The sequence below is a fragment of the Leuciscus leuciscus genome (genome assembly GCF_965113295.1).
Source record: "Leuciscus leuciscus genome assembly, chromosome: 5".
In the NCBI taxonomy this organism is placed as follows: domain Eukaryota; kingdom Metazoa; phylum Chordata; class Actinopteri; order Cypriniformes; family Leuciscidae; genus Leuciscus; species Leuciscus leuciscus.
The window spans coordinates 47,564,582-47,586,078 of NC_138729.1; the positions used below are offsets into that span (position 1 = coordinate 47,564,582).

The 21,497-nt window shown below is 36.5% G+C and overlaps 1 protein-coding gene across 1 annotated transcript; it reads left to right on the plus strand.

The window, feature by feature from the left end:
* Positions 1-6,294: 6,294 nt before the first annotated feature.
* On the plus strand, positions 6,295-20,279 carry fgf10b (fibroblast growth factor 10b). Its single transcript, XM_082170886.1, has 3 exons — positions 6,295-6,961; positions 18,344-18,447; positions 19,605-20,279. Exons 1-3 carry the CDS (start codon positions 6,643-6,645, stop codon positions 19,794-19,796), a joined length of 615 nt encoding a protein of 204 aa, XP_082027012.1. The 5' UTR covers positions 6,295-6,642; the 3' UTR covers positions 19,797-20,279.
* Positions 20,280-21,497: the final 1,218 nt, after the last annotated feature.

A 21,497-nucleotide genomic window follows, 5' to 3' on the forward strand; every position in this document is an offset into this window, starting at 1 on the left:
GAGGACTGATGATGTATTTACTCATTATTTAAATTTTGTTCATTTTAAACAAGTAAGTGTATACTATTCAGTATTGAAAATATTTTCAAAAAATGTTCATTTCTGAATAAAATGGATTTTATGGATATTATATTATAAAATGTAATTATCTCAAATATCAAATAAATGCTGTTCTTTAGAACTTTCTATTCATCAAAGAATAAAATAAAAAAATGTATCACTGTTTCGTTTCCACAACTGTTTTCGATTTTTTTTAATTAAATGAATGATTTCTGAAAGGATCATCTGACACTGAAGACTGGAAACACTGAATTCAGAACAGACTACAGAAGTCTATCAAACATTGTCTTTGTTTTTCTGGATTGCATAGTGCAAAACGTGCAAAGTGAATTAAAAACAAATGAACGAGAGCAAACGTTTCAGCACATTGCCATCTTTAGTCCTGAACTGAAGACTGGAGTAATGATGCTGACAATTCAGTTTGATCACAGGAATACATTACATTTTAAAATATATTCTAATAGAAAACCATAATTTTAATGATATTTCACAATTATTACTGCTTTTGCTGCATTTTTAATTAGATAAATTCAGATTGGGATACCTTTTACCTGTGTGCTGGGATCATGATAATCCCGTTTTGTTTTGTTTTTTGGATCAAAGGTATCCCAATCTTACTAAAAGGTTCTGAAGAACTCAAAGATGGTTTGATCCAGAAAAAAAAAGAAAAAAAACCCACGATTGGTTTTTGTAATCTAATCCGTTTTCAGAATCTTTTTTCTTCTTCTTTTGAACAACCAATTTTCAAGATTTCATCCAATCCAATTACTTTTGAACAACAGGTCCATGGCCTAAATAAAAGCCGTTTGGTGTGGTTTCAGACCTTTGGTCCCAATGTAAGTATTGGTAACTCTTAACGTCTAGAGGTTTAGACAGGACATGCAGAAATATAGTGGTTTTAAGAAACTTAGTACACTATAAATGTAGCCTGCCACTCACTCAATGTTAGTTCTTTACCAACACTTTTTCAGGTCACCGTAAAATGGGAAGAGGTGACTCTGCAATCCAAACCATGCCGAATCAGGCTCCATTACAGAGGTCGGGTTGAATTAGGCCAGATTTGGCAGGTTCTTCTATCCCTTATAACTTGAAACCCACTTGGCACCACAGCACTGTCAGCTAGGTCACAGAACGATCACATTTGTCAGCACTGTCACACCATTGGTGCCCTAGATTTCATGCGCTTCATGACAAAGCGCATTACTTAACCTTGATTTTAACTCAGTTATATAATCACACATTACCGTGCTTCCAGCAAAAGAGGTCCGAATACAGAAGTACGACTCTTGAATGGCAGTGTGGCGACTTCCCTTTCCTGTGTACCACTAAATAATTCAGACATGCAGTCAGAGCGAGAGACCTGATTCAATGGTCCTGATTAAACTAAAAGCAGATCACTCCATAATATTAGTTAACTAGAACAACTTGTCTAGCTTTACACCTTGGACCGAATGGTGGCACGTCACGCACTGCAATATCATGACCACACAGCGCTTGTAGTGTTCAATTCAGTGTTAAATTAGAGAGTTTACGGGCTGACTTGGGTTAGGATGAGTTTATTTTATATCTGTTGATTTACAGATGATGTAAGTTCAGGTCAACTGATCAAGGATTACATGACAAGCATGTCCAGAAGCAGGAAAACAAGAAACCATCACTGCAAACCGACACCCCGACACCTTCAGTGGACACTCGCCTCATCAAATATTTACATTTAGTGACTGGCAAAACGTCCAGAATGAACGAAGACGAACAGCGTTCAAAGAGATTTCAGAGCCAGATTCAAATTCCCTAACTCTAAGTCTCAAACTCGACTGTTTATGCTACAAACATGGAAGACACCTTAAAAGGGGACCTATTATGCCCCTTTTTACAAGTCTCAGGTGTTCCCAGAATGTGTCAGTGAAGTTTCAGCTCAAAATACTCCATCATTTATTATAACATGTTGTCAATGGCCATTTTTTATTTGAAGCAAAAACATGCTTTTTTTCGTGCATGTATCTTTAAATGTAAATGAGCCGCTGGTTCAGAATAGCGCTGTGCCTTTACAGCTCGTGCCTCGGATACTCTGCCAAAAACTAACAAAACATCTGTTTGGTTTTGATTATAATCTCACGCTCACGTGACATTGCAGTTCTTTGTCATCATGAAAGTTTATTTGCATGCGTTTTAAAGCCATTACTTCTGAAATATGGTTTTCCGAGCGCAGGTGCACAGAAAGCTGGCTGTCAGACTATTAAACTAAGAATACTTTCAGACTGCAGGTAAATGTGACCCAAATCTTGCTCACATGTGACTCAGATATGGGGTTTCATGAAGTGTGAACACAAACCACATGGAATCTGATCTTTTCAATTCTGATTTGTGCCACTTCCATATGTGGTCCTAAACCTATACAGGTCAGATGTTTTGCAATGCGACCTCAGTCTGCACAGTCATATTTGGAGTTCATGCGACATTTAAGTCACTCTAGATCCACATTGGTCACAATTCTGCACTCACGGGAGTCAGATTTTACATACCAGACGTTATCAAGAAAGTTTCGAAAGGTAGTCAGTGGAAGGACAGTGATGTGTCAGAGCTCATGTATTACGGTGACAGCTCTACATACAAGCAAAATATGAGGGCTCGTATCATAAATGTTTAAAAACTGCTCTTTTTTCGTATCCTCACTTTGTTTTTTATATTGCCTTCGCTTAAATTCGCTGACTTTGGCAGTAGATCAAACTATAAATTAACTTGTAAACGCTTACTTTAATGTTCTCCGTGTTTACTTTCGTATGACAGCGTGCTGCGTGACGTCTTTTTATTGTTCTTTTGCACATGTGGTTCAGTCCAGGACCATGATCTGTTCACACTAGCATCTGATATTGGCCACATTTAAAACAACAATGTGAACAGCTACTATAGAAAAAAAAAATCGGATATGAGCAAAAATTGAGTACTAAGCCTTGCAGTGAGAACTAAGTTCTCTTTCACGTCTTATTGCGCTTAAAGGACAAGTTCGGTATTTTACACTTAAAGCCCTGTTTACAGATCGTATCTGATGAAATAGAACGGTTAAGATTAAAATTTGGACACATGCTCCTGTCCCGAGAATTTTAGGTTTATTTCGCTTTTGTGGACCTATTTTGCCAAACGCGTCACACCCGTGATTCTTCCGTTGAGAGCTTGAATAATAGACACTCCAGCCCAGTTGGTGGCGATAATGCACCTTTGCCAATTGCAAGCAAACCACGGGCATTTCATTGAATACACAGAAGAAGCAGAAGAAGAAGCGGCGGAGTAATACCGTAAAGGTGCTGCGGTCTCACAGCACGTCCTAGTAAGTCAATGGAGTTGGACAAAAACTACGATAAAACCTGTTGGAATGCATCTTTTTCTGCGATTTTTGAGTGAACATATCAGTGAACACCCCTGACCACTCGGTGAGTTTCACGTCTTTGTAAACGAAAGTTTAATGTGTTTTTAGGACGGAATCTTCCAGTGCATATAGACAACCATTGTGGGGGTGGGGGGTGGGGGGGGGGGGGGGGGAGCGAAATAAACCTAAAATTCTCGGGACAGCAGCATGTGTCCAAATTTTAATCTTAACCGTTCTATTTCATCAGATACGATCTGTAAACAGGGCTTTAAGTGTAAAATACCGAACTTGTCCTTTAAACTATCAAATACACACAAGGTTATGTCAAAAACGCACAAAGTTCACGTAAACACAGTCGGTTATGTCTGTGAATGTAAACAGCAGGGAAAGAAATCGCATGTGTATATTAGATCTGCGTACACAGTGTAATATACAGTACCTACTGCTATATATGCAGTTATGAATCAAACATCAAAAGAAAAACAGAAAATCACTCACTGATCTTGATTTGAATAACTTTAATAGCTTTAAAAATAATAAATATCTTACTTGAATGCTGCTGTTAAATGCTCTGGCGAGGAGATAAACAAACATGGCGGACTGTGTGCAGCTCACTCAAGGGGAGGAGCTAAGCTAATACGGCAGATCCCTTTACCAGTCGTGGGCGGGGCCTGTTGATGTGACGTCAACAAATAAGAGTGGATTTTTAAAATCCAAAAACAATTTAAAAGTACATTTTGCATTACAGGTCCCTTTTAAATCATGTCTTGCTGAGGAAAGGTTTACTTTTAATAAGATTTAAATAAAGGGTGAAGATGTTAATTTTCCAAGCCCTTTTTTGGCCACTACTATGTATTTATTTTTTAATTATGTCATAAAGCAAACATGTTGTACTGTCATTCAATGTTCTTTGTAAGTATGCTCTTATTTGATGCAAGTCTCTCACATGAGCTCGAGCATAACTGCTGTTTCTAACTCTACGCTTGGATTTGAGGGGCATTACCGAGAGATAGATCTACTGAGATAAAACTAACCGTTATAAAACTCTAGCTTCCGCACAAGTCCTCTAAATCTTCCTTATATTACATGTGGCCCGAAAAGGAGATGGGAAAGGCCACATTTCAATTGCATTGACTATTGCACGTTTTTCAAATCAAATCCATGACTGTGAGATTGCATACGGAGCGGTTGTTGGCTACTGCAGCATTTGACTTTATTTGAGTTTTATCCTTGGGTTACGAAAACAAAGCCTCACAGAAAGAGAAGCATGTTGCACACTCACTGCATGTTAAAATGCAGGAATGTGTGACTAGGACTGGATAAGGTTTAAGGCACTATGATTTTTTTATGATTGCATATTTCAAGAAAGAATAAACACATTATTGGTGTGATCGTAAGAAGGGGAACAAGTCAACCTCATTTCCAGTGAAGAATCCAGCAAAGGCTTTTAGGGGGGGAAACAGGAAATGCAGATAAGATAGTGATGTTTGAGAAGATAAACCAAACCACACAAGCCATTGGTCACTGGCAACACATTTCAGTTCATCAATACTCCATAAAAAGCTGTTGGGTGGGATCTATGCAATCCCTGTAGAAGTCACACAACTTTTCCACTCAGCTGAGGGCTGGAATGGAGAAGTTTAATTCTGGTTTTGAAGAGATTTTACAAAGCAAAAAAAATTTCTAAATAGAGAGGCAATAGAACAGTCTTAGAGTGAACTAGAACTAGCGGATAAAAGAGTGTAGAAGAATAGTTTACCTGAAAACAATTGTCATTTTTACTTGTCGAATTTTTTTTGTCAATTCGTACGTTTAAAAAAGTCCAAGACACATTATAAAAACAGCATAAAAGTTGTTCATATGACTTGCATTTTTGGGGAAAGTCACTTTTAAAAGTGTGTTCCAATATTGTGTTACTCCTTAAAAAGTAACTAGTTGTGTTACTTGGTTACTTTTTAAGCTCTGAAATCAAGTTTATGCTGTTTTTATGGGGTTTTTTAAGCACACTCACTATGAACCGTCACTGTATGGACAAGAGCAGCATAATTATTCTTCAAAACATCTAATTTTACGTTCAACTGAAGAACGGAAGTGGTTTGGAGCAGCAAGAGGGTGACAGTTTTTCTTTTTGGATGAACTTCCAATCAACCAATCAGATTTGAGGGAAACGTTACAGTTTATGTCAAGTTTAGGCTTACAACCAGGGTTAGGTGATTCTATCAGTGTTATTCACTATCATTTCCTTCTGATTTAAGGGATAACTTATGGGTAGGGTTAGGTTTAGGGGTAAAATACATGTAAAACACATGTAAAAAATAAACACAGAAAATTCCTTCATATTAACACAATATGTTGTGTCTTATTTTTACGACTATTTCTTTAAACAGCAAAATAATCTTTTAGAATCTTTTATATAATTTGTTTTGATGACGTTGTTTTGTGACTTTTTGAACTAGATCGCTTGCTTCAGATTCTTAATTAAATGCCTGTGGCTCTGATATAAAGTAATAAATTCATAACCATGTTCCGCAGAATAATAATGACATGTAATGTGTAACAGACAAAACCAATGTCTTGACTGTTCAGATGCCTCAGGATATCATACGAGGTGAAAGGGACATGATCCACGACGAAAGGAAAAAAACAAAACATGATGATTCCCAAACTTTATCAAACTAAAAGCTTCTTATCATCAGATGGGACCAATCAAGAGTGGCCTCTTGTTAGGTTTGTTCATCTTTTCGAGCGTCTGTGCTCTTTTCCTAGTCCACTATCAAAGAGCTCCAGATAACAGCCATTCACAAAAGCCCTATCAGACAAACCCACACCTAGGGAATTCAGCGAGGAGGGGCAGAGTGTGAGAATGGAGGTAGGGACGTAAAATGACAGACAGGAGTATAGGGAGGGGTGAGGAACCGAGAGAGAGAGAGAGAGAGAGAGACAGCAGCATTTCTATGACCATCCTGGAGGTAGAAGATCACATCAGGAGACAGGATGCCAGGAACAGGGTCGTTTTGACGTGCATTCCCTGGAAACGCAGGAGGAATGAGTTTTGCCATGATAATGATTCCCAAATGGGATTAATAAAGTGCTCTATCTCACCATCAGAAGCTTCACAGACTCGCCTAATTCCACAACTTCATGGTTTCTTCACTGGTCTTATGTGGGGTTCTCTGGAGCGAGAGGCATCCATGCACATTCACTGAGCAGCATGTTCCATGAGGAGTACCATGAGGAGATGGACAGTGAGTAAGAGTGTGTCTGCGTGCTTATCGGTGTGTGTCGTGTATCTTCTCGCGGTCTCCGTCAGCTGTGGCCGCGCATGTCCCGTGCAGAAGGCGCTCAGGGTCGACAACTCTTCCTCTTCATCTTCATCTTCATCCTCATCCACCTCCACCTCAGGCCGGCATGTGCGCAGTTACGTGCACCTCCAGGGAGACGTGCGCCAGAGGAAACTCTTCTCCTTCCAGGAGTTCTTCCTTAGGATCGGGAAAGACGGGAGAGTCAACGGCACCAAGAGAAAAGACGATCCCTACAGTGAGTTACCTCAGAATACGTTCGGTTTGTTCACAATCACGTCGCTAATGGCCAAACAAAAACATCGTGATGTGAAATTTAATAACGTCTCTGTGAACATTATCAACTAGTCTGTTAAGAAAATATAGATATTAATCACGTTTAAATATATAGTTTATAGTTTTATTAATCCTGATTAAAATGTCGGCTACATTTAACATGTTTGAATGTTGGCCACATCTAGGCTAATTTTATGGAAGTTATGAACTGAATTTTCATTTAGAATTCAATTATGTACCAGAAAAAAAAAAAAATCTGTTTTGATGTGAATAATAATAGGCTAATAATAAGAAGAATTAAATTAATTTGGTATAATTAGTTTTAAACCCATTTAGAATAACTTAATTAATTGCCTAACATAGCCTAGTTCAGATAAGTAGTTGATGTATTTAAAAAATATGAATATATATGAAAATAAAGTTTAATGAATAGGCCTATATATATTCAATAATGTTAGTTCCTTTTATTTATGGAAGTTATTATGAAGTGTTTCTGGATTATGTCATTGGGCACAAATATTGAAAATTGTGACATGAAATGAATTTTAAAATCTAGATTTATTTATAATCAGTTTATGAATAAGAATATCCAAACACGTTATAAATACTTTTATCATTAAATTAGATCGTTTTTAGATGTTACTTTTTTAGAATTACTTTTTTAAATAACATTTTTAGCAAATTAGTAGACATATGCAAAACACCTGATGTGAATCAATGGCTGTTCTATCTTAATGAACCTCACAAGAATAATAATAGTAATATTTAAACCCCATAAATGAAATTAGCTGCTCTAATAAAACAAACAAAATTAATGGGCCATTAAAGAATGGTGCTATTGGCTGTAATAACCTTTTAAATGCGTAATTGTGTCCTGCTGACACCCAGAAATCTGAGAGCAATTAACCCACATATTGCCGTAAATGTTTCCCCTGACACAGCTGAGGAAACACATCCCTTATAATGTGATAAAGGGTTACGCTTGTGCTTTCAATGGCTATATGTCCATAATAGAGTCAAGTGTCTGTTATTAGATAGTTTGTGGTTTGTTTCATGTATTATGAGCCCATCAGTGAAATGCAAAATATGTTTTGGTGTTTTACAAAGAACAAGTTAATTAGCCATTGCTCAGATGGAGCCCATGTGCAGATAAGGGTCTTCCTGTTTCCTCTGTGTGTGTGTGTGTGTGTGTGTGTGTGTGTGTGTGTGTGTGTGTGTGTGTGTGTGTGTGTGTGTGTGTGTGTGTGTGTGTGTGTGTGTGTGTGTTCCTTTTCAAAGACGCTGGGCATCTTGATTCAGAAGCGTGTGGTTGTTTTTGTCTGGTGTTTCTATAATCAAACTTTCTTTTTAAGGTCTCATTGGTTTCTCCTTTATAAAGCATGCAGTGAGTTTCCTCTTGAGTTTCAGAAGAGATCTCAACTATGTCTCAAAGTGTACAAGATACCACAGACTGCCATCAAAAGTCTGAGATCTTAAATATTTCTCATCAAATTCTTCCATGAGCTGCTCCACGTTCATTTTACAGCTCTTTAACTTTATGACTATTCATATGGATTAGTTTAACAATCTCTTTAGGAACTTTTTGAAGCATCAAAGTGTCAATCGAGGCACAAAAGCTCTCAGATTTAATCAAAAAGATCTTCATTTGTGTTCTGAAGATGAACGAAAGTCTTACGGGTTTGGAACGACATGAGAGTAATTTATGACAGAATTTAAATGTTTGGGTGAACTATCCCTTTTAAATGAAACATAAAGGAGTCTCTTGAGCTATAAAGGAGCAACCTCTGAGCAATAAAAGTTTGATATGAAGAACATATTTTGACAGAACCTCCTTAGCTTCTTCTGTAAAAAAAAAATACTTTGAAAACTTTTAAGAAAGTGCATTCTTTAATTGTAATGTTTTTAGGTCATTAGAGATGCATGGAAATGTACCGGGTGTTTGAGTTGTCCCTGTTAGAGGGCAATGTGTGTTTGTGTAGCGTCAGACATCACTGTGACATCTGACTGTGTAAACATGTAATCAAGCCCTCAGAGGTGATCAGGCGTTGAGAGGAAATGTCTGTCAGATCTGTGTGTGTGTGTGTGTGTGTGTGTGTGTGTGTGTGTGTGTGTGTGTGCATCAGTTTCCTTCTGATAGCCTCATCTCTGATAAAACAACAGACACAAAATACTCAGCCAGAATACACAAATCCACACCAAGCTGTGAATTGAAACATCATCAGCAATCATCAGGTGATCAGACAGTTTTCTCTTGCTGGATGATAAAATTCAAAATGGGGAAAAAACAGACTTACACTGAAGGAAGGACTCAAGCCATATCATTTGACAACCAATCAGAACACCCTAGCAACCACGCAGAAAACCCTAGCAACCACTCAGAACACAATTGCAACTACCTAGATACCACTCTTAACATCCTAAACACCAACCACTCAGAATGCTGTTTTAACCACTTGTCTACCAACCTAGAACATCCTAACAACTTCTCAGAACATCTTAGCAACCACTTAGAACATCCTAGCAACCCCCTAGCAATCACTCAGAACATAGCAACCCCCTAACATTCACTCAGAACATAGCAACCACCTAGCAACCACTCAGAACATTCTAGCAACCCCCTAACAATCACTCAGAACATAGCAACCACCTAGCAACCTCTCAGAACATCATAGCAACCCCCTAACAATCAATCAGAACATAGCAACCACCTAGCAATCACTCAGACCATCCTATAACCCCCTAACAATCACTCAGAACATAGCAACCACCTAACAATCACTCAGAACATAGCAACCACCTAACAATCACTCAGCACATAGCAACCACCAAGCAACCACTCAGAACATCCTAGCAACCCCTTAGCAATCACTCAGAACATAGCAACCACCTAGCAACCACTCAGAACATCCTAGCAACCCCCTTACAATCACTCAGAACATAGCAACCACCTAGCAACCACTCAGAACATCCTAGCAACCCCCTTACAATCACTCAGAACATAGCAACCACTCAGAACATCCTAGCAACCCCCTTACAATCACTCAGAACATAGCAACCACCGAATAACCACTCAGATCATCCTAGCAATCACTCAGAACATAGCAACCACCGAATAACCACTCAGATCATCCTAGCAATCACTCAGTACATCAGCAGTGCACTATCAAGCTCATGGAACACCTCATCATTGTGGCAGCGCGTTTTGCATGAGTAAGTTCTAATTTTATGTGTTTTTATTAGCAAGTGTGCCTTAGAAAAGGCGTTTTAGTGTTTAACTAAAAGCATACATGTATCTCTCAAAAGCTATGTGCTGTCCTTTTAAAATTTCACAACTCATTTATTCATAAGAGTAGCTAATTTAAGCGGTGTACAGCACAGCTGCTTGCTCTTATGTCTATAGGGGTGAGCACATGTTACTCGTGTGTGTGTGTGTGTGTGTGTGTGTGTGTGTGTGTGTGTGTTCGTGCCTGCGTGTGTGTGTACATGTGTCGGGAACAGCAGCAGTAATACACATGTTCTCACTTAACTTCTCTCAACTTTAACTAGCCCTAAAGAGCCTCATGAGAGACTGAAACATCACATTCGGTTAAAGTTTCTTGATGGTGAGAACAAATGTGACAGTGTTCAACATGTAATCCCAGAGGACAATGTTAATGCTCGAAGATATCGACTTCATCTCAGATGTTTATCCTAGAAGTAAAAATAGACACAAATGAAACAATTGTTGACACACAGTAAGAGTACAGCGTTGTGCCCTCTTTTGCCCTCAGCTGAATTTGATGAGAAATGTTTGAATTCATATTGAGATCTCTGACTTTTGATCGCAGGTTTAGTATCTTGAGCAAATCTGATCAGAAAAACAGTCTGATTCACTGTTGAAACACAAGGGTGAACTATTTGAGAAGCAGGAAACATCATTGTACACTATACTTTTCAAAAGTTTGGGGTGTAATATATTTAACGTTTCTAAAGAATATTCTTACGCTCATCAAGGCTGCATTAATTTGACCAAAAATACAGTAAAAACAGTAATATTGTGAAACATTATTACAGTTTTCTATTTGAGTATTTTTTGCATGTAATTTATTCCTGTGATGAAAAGCTGATTTTTCAGCATCATTACTCCAGTCTTCAGTGTCACATGATCCTTCAGAAATCGTTAATTTAATTTCAAAACCTTTCTTGTTATTATCAATGTCGAAAACAGTTGTGCTGCTTAATATTTCTACAGAAACCGTACCAAATAGAAAATTATTTGATGAATAGAAAGTTCAAAGTAATGGCATTTATTTGAAATGGAAATCTTTTGACCAAAGCATTTTCAACCAATGTACATTTGGGATTTTTTTAATGGTTGATAAAAGCTTGGACTTTTCTTCCACTGCTGTAAGATTTGACATTTTGCCTTATTTTGAACATATTTGCTCAACACACATGTAGTGCATGACATCCTGAACATTACGGATACGTCCGAGCGAGAAACAGGGCGGCTACTGTTCGAGTTTTATGAATGGCGTGATGTGAATATCACCAGCGACACATCAAAGGTGAGCGTCTTTCACATTCAGCAATGGCCTCCGACAAAAGAATAATCCTCCGCGGGTGAAATTACACTAGTCTTTCTAGCACAGATCCAGTGTTGGTGGAAATGGATACTGCAGTAGTGATGCTGTCCTTAGGCAAGACATGATTTGGGAAACACTGGCCTTTGAGGTGCTTCTGAATGATGTCACGCGTTTGAAAAGACACCGTTAGCTGGGAAAAACAGAAACAAGGGATCTGAGAGGGGTGTGACATCATTCTGATGACCCATGATGCATGTCAAAACCGTATTATCTATGTTTCAGATAATGTTAGATGCAGGTCATTGGAGTAATGTAATCCTAAAAGAAATATGACTTCAAAAGTGTTTGGGGTCAGGAAGAAATACATGCTTTTATTCAGCATGAACACATTAAATTGATTAAAAGTGACAGTAAAGACATTTATAATGGTACAAAATATTTCTATTTCAAATAAACGCTGTTCTTTTAAGCTTTCTATTCATCAAATAATCCAGAAACATCATCATATTAGAATGATTTCTGGAGGAGTAATGATGCTGAAAATTCAGATTTGAATCACAGGAATAAATTACATCTGAAAATATATTACAATCTTAATACATTATGTTATCAAAAGCAGTTGTTAAGATTCACATCAAAAAAAAAAAAAAAAAAAAGCATCCATATAGCAACCTTAAATCAACATCATGTTCCTGTATAATTCATCAGTGCATAATAATCCAATGAAAATTTGGTTCAATCAGTTTTATTTACTTTTACTGTCATTTATTTACTTATTTTTGTCCTGTTTCACATTAAAAAATGTCACATTACAAGTAAAATAACAATAAAAGGTTTCATGTTGATTTTTTGGGGGGGGATTTTAAGCAGTTGATGTACGTCCACAACACCAATTGTAATTTTAAAGATTAAAAATGGTTAGATATGAAATGTCTCACAATACATTTTAGCATTATTTGTTCTACGCAAAAAAATATTTATAAAAATAATAATTGAAAAGGACAACTTTGCTGTTGTCCTACACTGGCAGAACCTGATTCCACCAAGTACAACATTTTCTTGGTTCAGCATCATTGTAAATCCTGAAACAACATTCCAATCAACCAATCAGATTTGAGGGACAAGTTTACGGTTTATGTCAAGTTTAGGCTTACAAACAGGGTTAGGTGCTTCTACATCAGTGTTATTCACCTTCCTCTGATAAGTTATGGGGTTAGGGATATGTTTAGGATTATTTTTACGAACAGGAATGTTCCAGGATCAACAAAATATATTGACCCAGGAAGGCGTCTAACTCCGCAAAATCAGGACGTGCCCTACATTGAGTATGGCAAATTGAATTGTACGTAAAAGTCTTGGGGAATTGAATCAGACTGATGATTATAGCGCAGCGGGGGTGTTTAACTCAGCGTCTGGTCTGTCCTTGTGAGAGACTCCAACAGATTTATGAGCTTTTATGTGGATTCCAGTGTAAAGCTGTCCCACGTGTATCCTGATCCTGTTTGATAAAGCAGAAGTCTGCTGTCTGTCTGACTGGAACAGGGTTTGATGCTAATAAGGGCTCATGCTAACTAAACCAAATGCTAAAAAGGCCAATTAGCAAAACAAACAGACAGTGATATTTACTGAATATTTGTTTTAAAAGCGTTTTTTCTTGTTTATGTGAACGTTGGAGAAAACAATAAGCGGATTTTATCATTTTGTCAACTATATGTCAACTAACTCTCATTAGAGTACTAGTTAAGTATTAGTAGACTAAGGGTATGCTTAGATTTTGTAAGGGATTAGGGTTAGTTGAATAAGTTGACATGTAGTTGCAAAGTTACTTATGGTCAGTAGAATGTCTGTTGGTGGAGCATCACAATAAAGTGTTAGCAGATATTAAGCAGATGGTCTACTAATACTTTAATGAGAGTTAGTTGATATGCATTGGTGCAACGTTACTTATAGCCAAGAGAATGTCTAAAGGGGACCATCAGAATAAAGTGTGACCAGTGTGACTTTTGAATGTTCTCTAAACCATCTAAAGTAGTAAGTGCAGTTGTAACGTTATCAAAACGTTAGATTAACATCCAACTAAGGCCTCGTTTACACCTGATATTAAGAAGGGTTTTGGTCGATCCGATCACAAGTGGACGACTGTAAATACAGGTGTAAACAGGGTCTAAAACGCTTTGAGCTTGTTCACTTTTGACCACTTCTAGAGGAAGTTGAAAACGCGTTCGTTTGGATTGATTTCGTAGAGTAAACGCTCACGTGGTCGAGTGTGTTCGAACAGACACAAAAGATCGTCTACTCTCCGTCTACTGAACTAATGAGTAACATTATAGGAAGAGCGATAGCCAGACGGGATTTAAACATTGTCGGCTGGAGACACAAATTTGGTTTGAAGAGGAAAAACATACCAATCACAATGTTCTCTCTCCATTCCTGATTTCTAACACACACTCACAGTGTTCGGCTGGTCTTGCGGCTGTCAGAGCAGAAATTAAACCTGATGATCGCCGTGTGTTTTTCCATTGTCTCCGGGTGTGTTCATATGTAAATTGCATGAGCTTACTTGGTCAATTAGATCGAAAGATCTGAAAAAGCCAATACATTTGCCCACCCATAGATCCTCCCCTCGAAGAAATCAAAAGTGGTTGGAAGTGGACAAAAGAGACGGATTAAAACACCAGGTGTGAACAGGGAAACGCCAAAGTATAGTCACTATTTAAACCATGTTTTACAGTGTACGCATGGTATTTTTTGAAATGCATTGGAGTAGCATAGAAATACCATGTTTTATTGAACACTGGCTTTCTTTGAAGGACTTATTTAGCCCAGTTGTGTATTCCTTTTGTGTAAAGACTAAATATCAGCGATGACATGGTTTATTTGTTGCGTCTGCTATCATGTCTTCAAACATCCTCAGTGTCGTTGTCTCAGGAAGCAGTCGGGACGCTTCAGGCATGAGCCGGACGTACAGGAGACCACCAGTACAGTGCGAGATCGCTGCCATGTGTGCCACAGATGCCTTCACAACTCCACCAACACAATAAAACCAACGCAAGCGCCTCCATATCACTGACAAATAGGCATGATGCAATGCTGTTTTGTAATCTCAGAAAATACAACTGTTGATTTAGCTTTTTTTAGGCACCAGACATCATCATCCCAGCACAAAAACACGGGCAGTTTTGGCAGAGCGCTGTGGAAAATGCACGTCTGCGCAAACAACTGCAAGCCAAAGACGCAGCGTTTAGTAACGTGCAGCAGAGCATGACGCGCGAGGGAAAACAACAGCGTGCAAAGACAAACCATGGGCAGATAGACCCAGTTTAAAGTTGACCTCCTGGTGCGCTGCTCGACATCTGCTGAGGGCTTTCTCGCCTTCGGTCACTCTCGCAGGTGTTTGGCTCCTAAGGTGGGATTACGAACACATTTACTGTAATGGCTTGGCTTGTTCTCCGATCTCTCTTTTGTGGTTAGTTAAGTGTGGCCTCACTGACATGGAACTTCAAAGTGTGGCTCTGTGTTGAAATTAGTGCTGTTTTTGTTTCATTTTAGTGTAAAAGTGCAGTCATCAAAACTGTGAAATTACATAAATTGAGGTATGGGAAATAAATAGGGACTAGAACATTCAAAAAACATATATATTTGAGCTTCTTCTCTGACTAGATTCTAGCTCTGCAACTCTGGACATTTGCAGAACCTGATTTCACCCAAGACAACATCTTTGTTGATCCTGATGATTCCAATCAACCAATCAGATTTGAGGGAAACGTTTACAGTTTATGTCAAGTTTAGGGTTAGAACCAGGATTAGGTGCTTCTACATCAGTGTTATTCACCTATCTTTTCCCTCTGATTTTAGGGATATGTTATGGATAGGGTAATTTTCGGACAGGAATGTTGTTCCAGGATCAACAAAATATGTTGACCCAGGAACATCTCGGCAAAATCAGGACGTGCCTGTCATTCATCATCCAACTTTATGAGGTGCATCTTGGGATGCTTTTTAAACATTATGATGCAGTGTTAGTGAGATAGCCTATTATAGTTTTTATTAATTGTTTGCATTCGTTTTTATTTTTACGTTTCCCAATTTGGTTGTTTGTTTTAGCCATTTTGATGACTTTTTTATTCATTTTTAGTTTTAGTTATTTAAGTACATCAATGAAAACTAAATGAAACTGAGAAAAGTTTCCATGCCAACTAGCTGAAATAAAATAAGTTTAATATTTTATACATTTTATTTCAGTTAACATGTGCTTTTAATTTTAGTTAACTAATAACCCTGGTACGATGGACATTTATTGGCTGCTTTTCTTTTGCTCTCCTCTCAAAATCATCCATAAAAATTAGTTTTGTAAAGCACTTCATATGTAACCACAATTTATAACATTTTCCAGCATGTATTTAAGCATCAGCCTACTTCAACTTTTTTGACTAGTAGGGATTCTATATTTTAGGGACAAATTTGTTCCCAGATGTGACCAAAACCTGACAAAATCTCCTCATTTGTAGATCTGGTATAAAAAATAAAGCAATAAAAAAAATAAAATAAAATAAAAAATGCAGAAAGTTTTGTGTGATGGGTAGGTTTAGGAGTAGGGTTAGTGTAAGGGGAGAGAATATGCAGTTTGTACAGTATAAAAACCATTACGTCTATGGAATGTCCCCATTTAGTTAGCTAAGTAAACGTGTGTGTGTGTGTGTGTGTGTGTGTGTGTGTGTGTGTGTGTGTGTGTGTGTGTGTGTGTGTGGTACAAGCATATGGCAGGCTGACATGCGTGCTTAATTTCACATGAACTTGTTGGTGGTTAGAGTCTGAATGTGTGTGTGTGTGTGTGTGGGAGAGCTTCATTCAGCTTTTTGCAGTAGGCTTCAGCCTGGTGTCGCTCTCATCTTTGATCACTGATCATTGAAGCTTCTCTAATCCGTCTCACTGTCATCCTGTCTGTGTCGTTCCTTCCTTTCATGCTTTCATCCCAGCGCTGAGAGGACACAGAGCACTCAGATAGTTTTACCGTCTCACTTGATACCTGCAACCCGAGACCCCAATGGAGCCACTTCACACACACACACGCACACACACACACACACACACACACACACACACACACACACACACACACACACACACACACACACACACACACACACACACACACACACACACACGTACACGGATAGATGAGTGCAAACGCTACCTGCGGACATATTCACTCGCTTGCATGAAATAAATGTTGTCTGATGTTGTTTGAATTTTTTTTAATGTTATGACCGAAAATGAATTGATTGCAAAAAAAAAAGAACAAAAAAAATGTATGTATGAAACAACAAATGAAATTAGACAATATAGAGTTGAAAACGGATAACTGCTTATTTGAGTATTAAAATGAAAAAATAAATTTGAATTGGGGAAAAATAATCACAAATGAAGGGAGAACAAATGGAGAAATTCTGACATATAATTAGAGAAAATTTGGCCAAACAATTATCATTAGGTTATGACAATATGACATTATATAATTTCATAATATATATATTTTTTAATTCTTTCATTTCATTTTCATTAATTTTAGTCTAAGATTTAGTTCTGTGTTTTGCCGGTTTAAAAAAAAAAGTTATTTAGTTATTTTAGTACATCAGGTTAAACTAAATGAAAATGTGAAATTTAGAAAAATTTGAAATGTGAAATGTTATTTTAGATTGACCACTGATTTCCCCCCAAATAAATACTGAATATATATTATTTTATCCTTTAAATATATATGACAGATAAAATGAAAATTATAAATTACAATTATATATATATATATATATATATATATATATATATAGTGTATTTATTATATTCAATATTCATTTTATCTGTCATATTTAAAAGATAAATTCATAATCATTATTCATTAATTCAGAATTTAATAATAATTATTTAATAGTAATTTAATAATTAAATTTGTATGTGTATACAAACAAAACAAAAACATTAAACAAGAGATTGAGATTTCTCATTAAATGTCTTTCTCATTTAAAAAATGCAGGACAAAGTTGATTTTCCGCTGATGATCTGCATCCATCAGCATCAAACTGATATCGACAATTAGGAAAAACACAAATATTGACTGATAGTGATGTGCTCACTGATCACATATAAAATAAAATGTAACTTAACCCAATGCCACACCGACTCTCTCAGTGGATGAAGTGAACAGGAGTGTTTCAGATCTGAGGAAGCTCTTCGTAGGAGGGCAGCACAACTGTTCAGAGGAGCAGCTTTAGCTGTCGTGATAGAAGCATCTTTCCACACTTTTACTCTGATCAAAGAGCAGCCGCACAAACCCCCCGCAACCACAGCCCCCCAGGGTTCACACTCGCTGCCACTGGGGTTATCACAGTCTGATAACCAGCGTCACATGCTCTGGTGTGTGTGTGTGTGTGTGTGTTGACAACTGAACTAAAACCTGCCAGTGAGCAAAGGTCAAACAAAACTGTAATTTCACCTCTGACCTCTTCACAGAAACACGCACATACACACACCGTTTGATTTGTTCCCCAAAATGTTATTCCTTACTGAGGTTTTAAAGCAGAAACTGAATAATTTAAATGTTTTTTTTACAATTTCTGAAGAAAAAGCGAGGAGTGTTTGCTCATGCAAGAGTCACGTTGTTCAAGCTAAAACTGAACTAAAACTAAACATGAAATAGCTAACCTAAATAGTTTGCACTGTTTCACAGTGAAAGCCTCTGTATTGTTCCGTTAACTGTTAACGTGTTGTGTTGTGTGTTTCAGGTATTTTGGAGATCACGTCAGTGGATGTTGGGATCGTTGCCATCAGAGGTCTCGGCAGTAACATGTACCTGGCTCTCAGTAAGAGAGGAGAACTGTCCGGAGCGGTGGGTGTCCTGCACCAAATCTCCATCAAAATACACCTGGAGTTTAGTCTAGGTTTTTTTTAAACTGGGGTTATGGGAATATTTAGTGAGCCACAATGGGGTGCTGAAATAAAATTAAATTAAATTAAATTAAATTAAATTAAATTAAATTAAATTAAATTAAATTAAATTAAATTAAATACAAATTAAATACAAATTAAATTGTACTATTTAAATGTATTTAATTTATTAATTACTATTAAATTATTTGATTATACTGTCAGACAGTTTATTTACATAGTTGACATTTCTGTTACTTAATTTAAATACTGTTAAACATACTATTAATATTGTTATTTATCACAGTATAAATAGGGCTTTATACATGAAAATATATAGCTTATATTTTAGGAGTTCTACAAAGGAATCTTCATATCTAGGGGTCCATAACACCAACAAGTTTGAAACCCCCTGTTTTAGGCTGTATACCCACTGAAAAATAAGGTGTTGTGTGTAATTTCTGCAGCACTGTCTGTCATTGGTCAAACAAACACGTAGCCCCGCCCCAAACTCACGCCATTGGTTGAGTCACTGTTGCTGTGTCAGACTGGTAATGCACAGTCATTGGCTGCGTCCGAAGTCACATACTCTTATTTTTGAATAAGTAATTACTTCACAACCACTAAAAGTATAGTATGTGAGTGTGTGTATGAATGTAATCTGGACGTACTACATCCGCCATGTTGTCATTATCATGTGACCCACCACCATTCACAAATCCTCTCCCGTGGCCTCATGGGATAGTAAATCTCACTGGAAGTAGTAGGTCATCCGGGTACTTTTTGCCTACTCTTTTATGAACACTGCGAATTCGTATACTGTTTTTCACCTACTATATAGTAAGGAAGAATGCGATTTAAGATGCAGCCAATGCTTTTTTGAGGGAAAATGTTCAAATAGCTCACTTATTTTAGTATTCAATACAATAAAGACATCACCTTTAACATATGTGATCAACTTAACCACATGTGATGTGATAAAGCGATAAGTGATTGAGAATGAGATTTATTCAGTCAGAGCTGATACACCAGACCATGTTGGACCAGCAATGTCTCAAAATCCAGCATGACTATGGTCTGGTTTTCCTTAATCTAAACTCTTTGTTTCTTGCATTTCAGAGAAACTATGGTGTGAACTGCCGTCTGAAGGAGCGCATCGAGGAGAACGGGTATAACACGTACGCATCCGCCGAGTGGAGGAACAAGAAACGACAGATGTTTGTAGGTCTGAGCGCTCATGGGAAGTCTCTGCGTGGGAGAAAAACCCGCAGGAAGAACACAGCTACACACTTCTTACCCATAATGCTGTGACTTTAGTCCTGCAATGCTGACGGGGTGGAGAGAGAGACTCTGTCCACACGCGCCTCTCTCTGCTTGCTCCTTCATTATAACTTTATGCTGATATTAAGTGGTAAACAATCTCAAAAGAGCAAAGTTCATGATGTTTCATTTCCATTGTGCGTTATTCCAGTGATCTGTTATTGTGGATTATGTGTGCAAGAGTTTCCTTCAAGCTCTCTTCAATAGGATCATATTTCTAAGATCATTTATTTCTAATGGACATGAAGATCGTGTATAGGAGCGGCTCTACGGCTGAATGCGTCGCACTGGGAAAGATAGTGGGGATGTACAGAGTATATGGGGAATTTGTATCTTCAGTTTTGGACTGCTTTGAAATAACTATATTATTTATTTGTATTGTATTTAAATAAAATACTCTAAAAACATATTAAAAGCATATCAAATGGATAACCTCTTCCTGTGAAATAAAGTCTATTTTGTTATCCTCCTGCAGAGCAGCTTGTGCCGTGTTTCATGTTCACGTTCCAGACCGGAGGAATAAGAATGTGGGTGAATCTCACTAAATGCTCAGGTCAAACCCAAAATCAAAAGAGCATTTTCGAAAAGTAAATAAAGCATATTTCAATTTTCATTTTCATGATAATTAAGCACAAGTGTCATTACCATTTTTTTCTCTTTTTTTTCCATAATTCATATTCATAATTCTATTTAAACTTTTATTAATGCAGTAATTAATGCAACAAAATTATTGTAAAATTAACCCCCCAGTACAATCTGTTAACTAAAACTATTAAAAACATTTTCATTCACTTAAATATAGATATTATAAATATTAACATTTAAACTAAATTAAAATGAGAAATATTGCCTTGAAAAATAAGTTGAAGCGCACTAAAATGATAAAATAAAATGGAAATAAATAAAAACTAAAATTGTTCAAATTTTACCTAAAAAATGACATAAATAAAAATCACATGAATTAATAAATAACATAAATTAATACAAATGACAAAAGCACATACAAGGAAATTACTCAAAATTAAACTCAAGTTAAAATAAAAAACTGAAAATATAAAATTAAAAGCCAAAAACAGATAAAAATGGATACACAATAGAAATAAAATGGAAATAAATAAAAACTAAAAATGAAATGTATTAAAAAAAAATTTAATTAATCCAAAAAATGACATGAATAAATAAATAACCTAAATTAATTTTAAAAAGACATAAATTGATAAAAAATGACAAAAGCACATACAAGAAAATTACTAAAATATAAATATAAAAGCGAAAATGGATAATAAATAAATTATCAATAAAACGGAAATAAATAAAAATGTTATTGTAAAAAAATTTGTTTTAATTAAACCTAAAAAATGACATAAATACAATTCACATTAAGTAATAAATTACATTAATTAATAAAAAATGACAAATTAATCAAAATGACAGAAGCACATACAAGACACATACAATTGTCTTAAATGACTAAAAATTAAACTAAACCTACAATAAAAAACTGAAATATAAAAGTGAAATAGTATGTAAATAATACTAAAATATCAATGCAATCTATAAATATTGTACATTTAAATCATACACAGCAATGAGAGAGAGGGATTTATTTTTATTTATTTTTTTATTATAATAATGTATCCATTAATGGTAAAGATATGCAGTGGGGTGATTGAATTTCCCGTTATAACACTT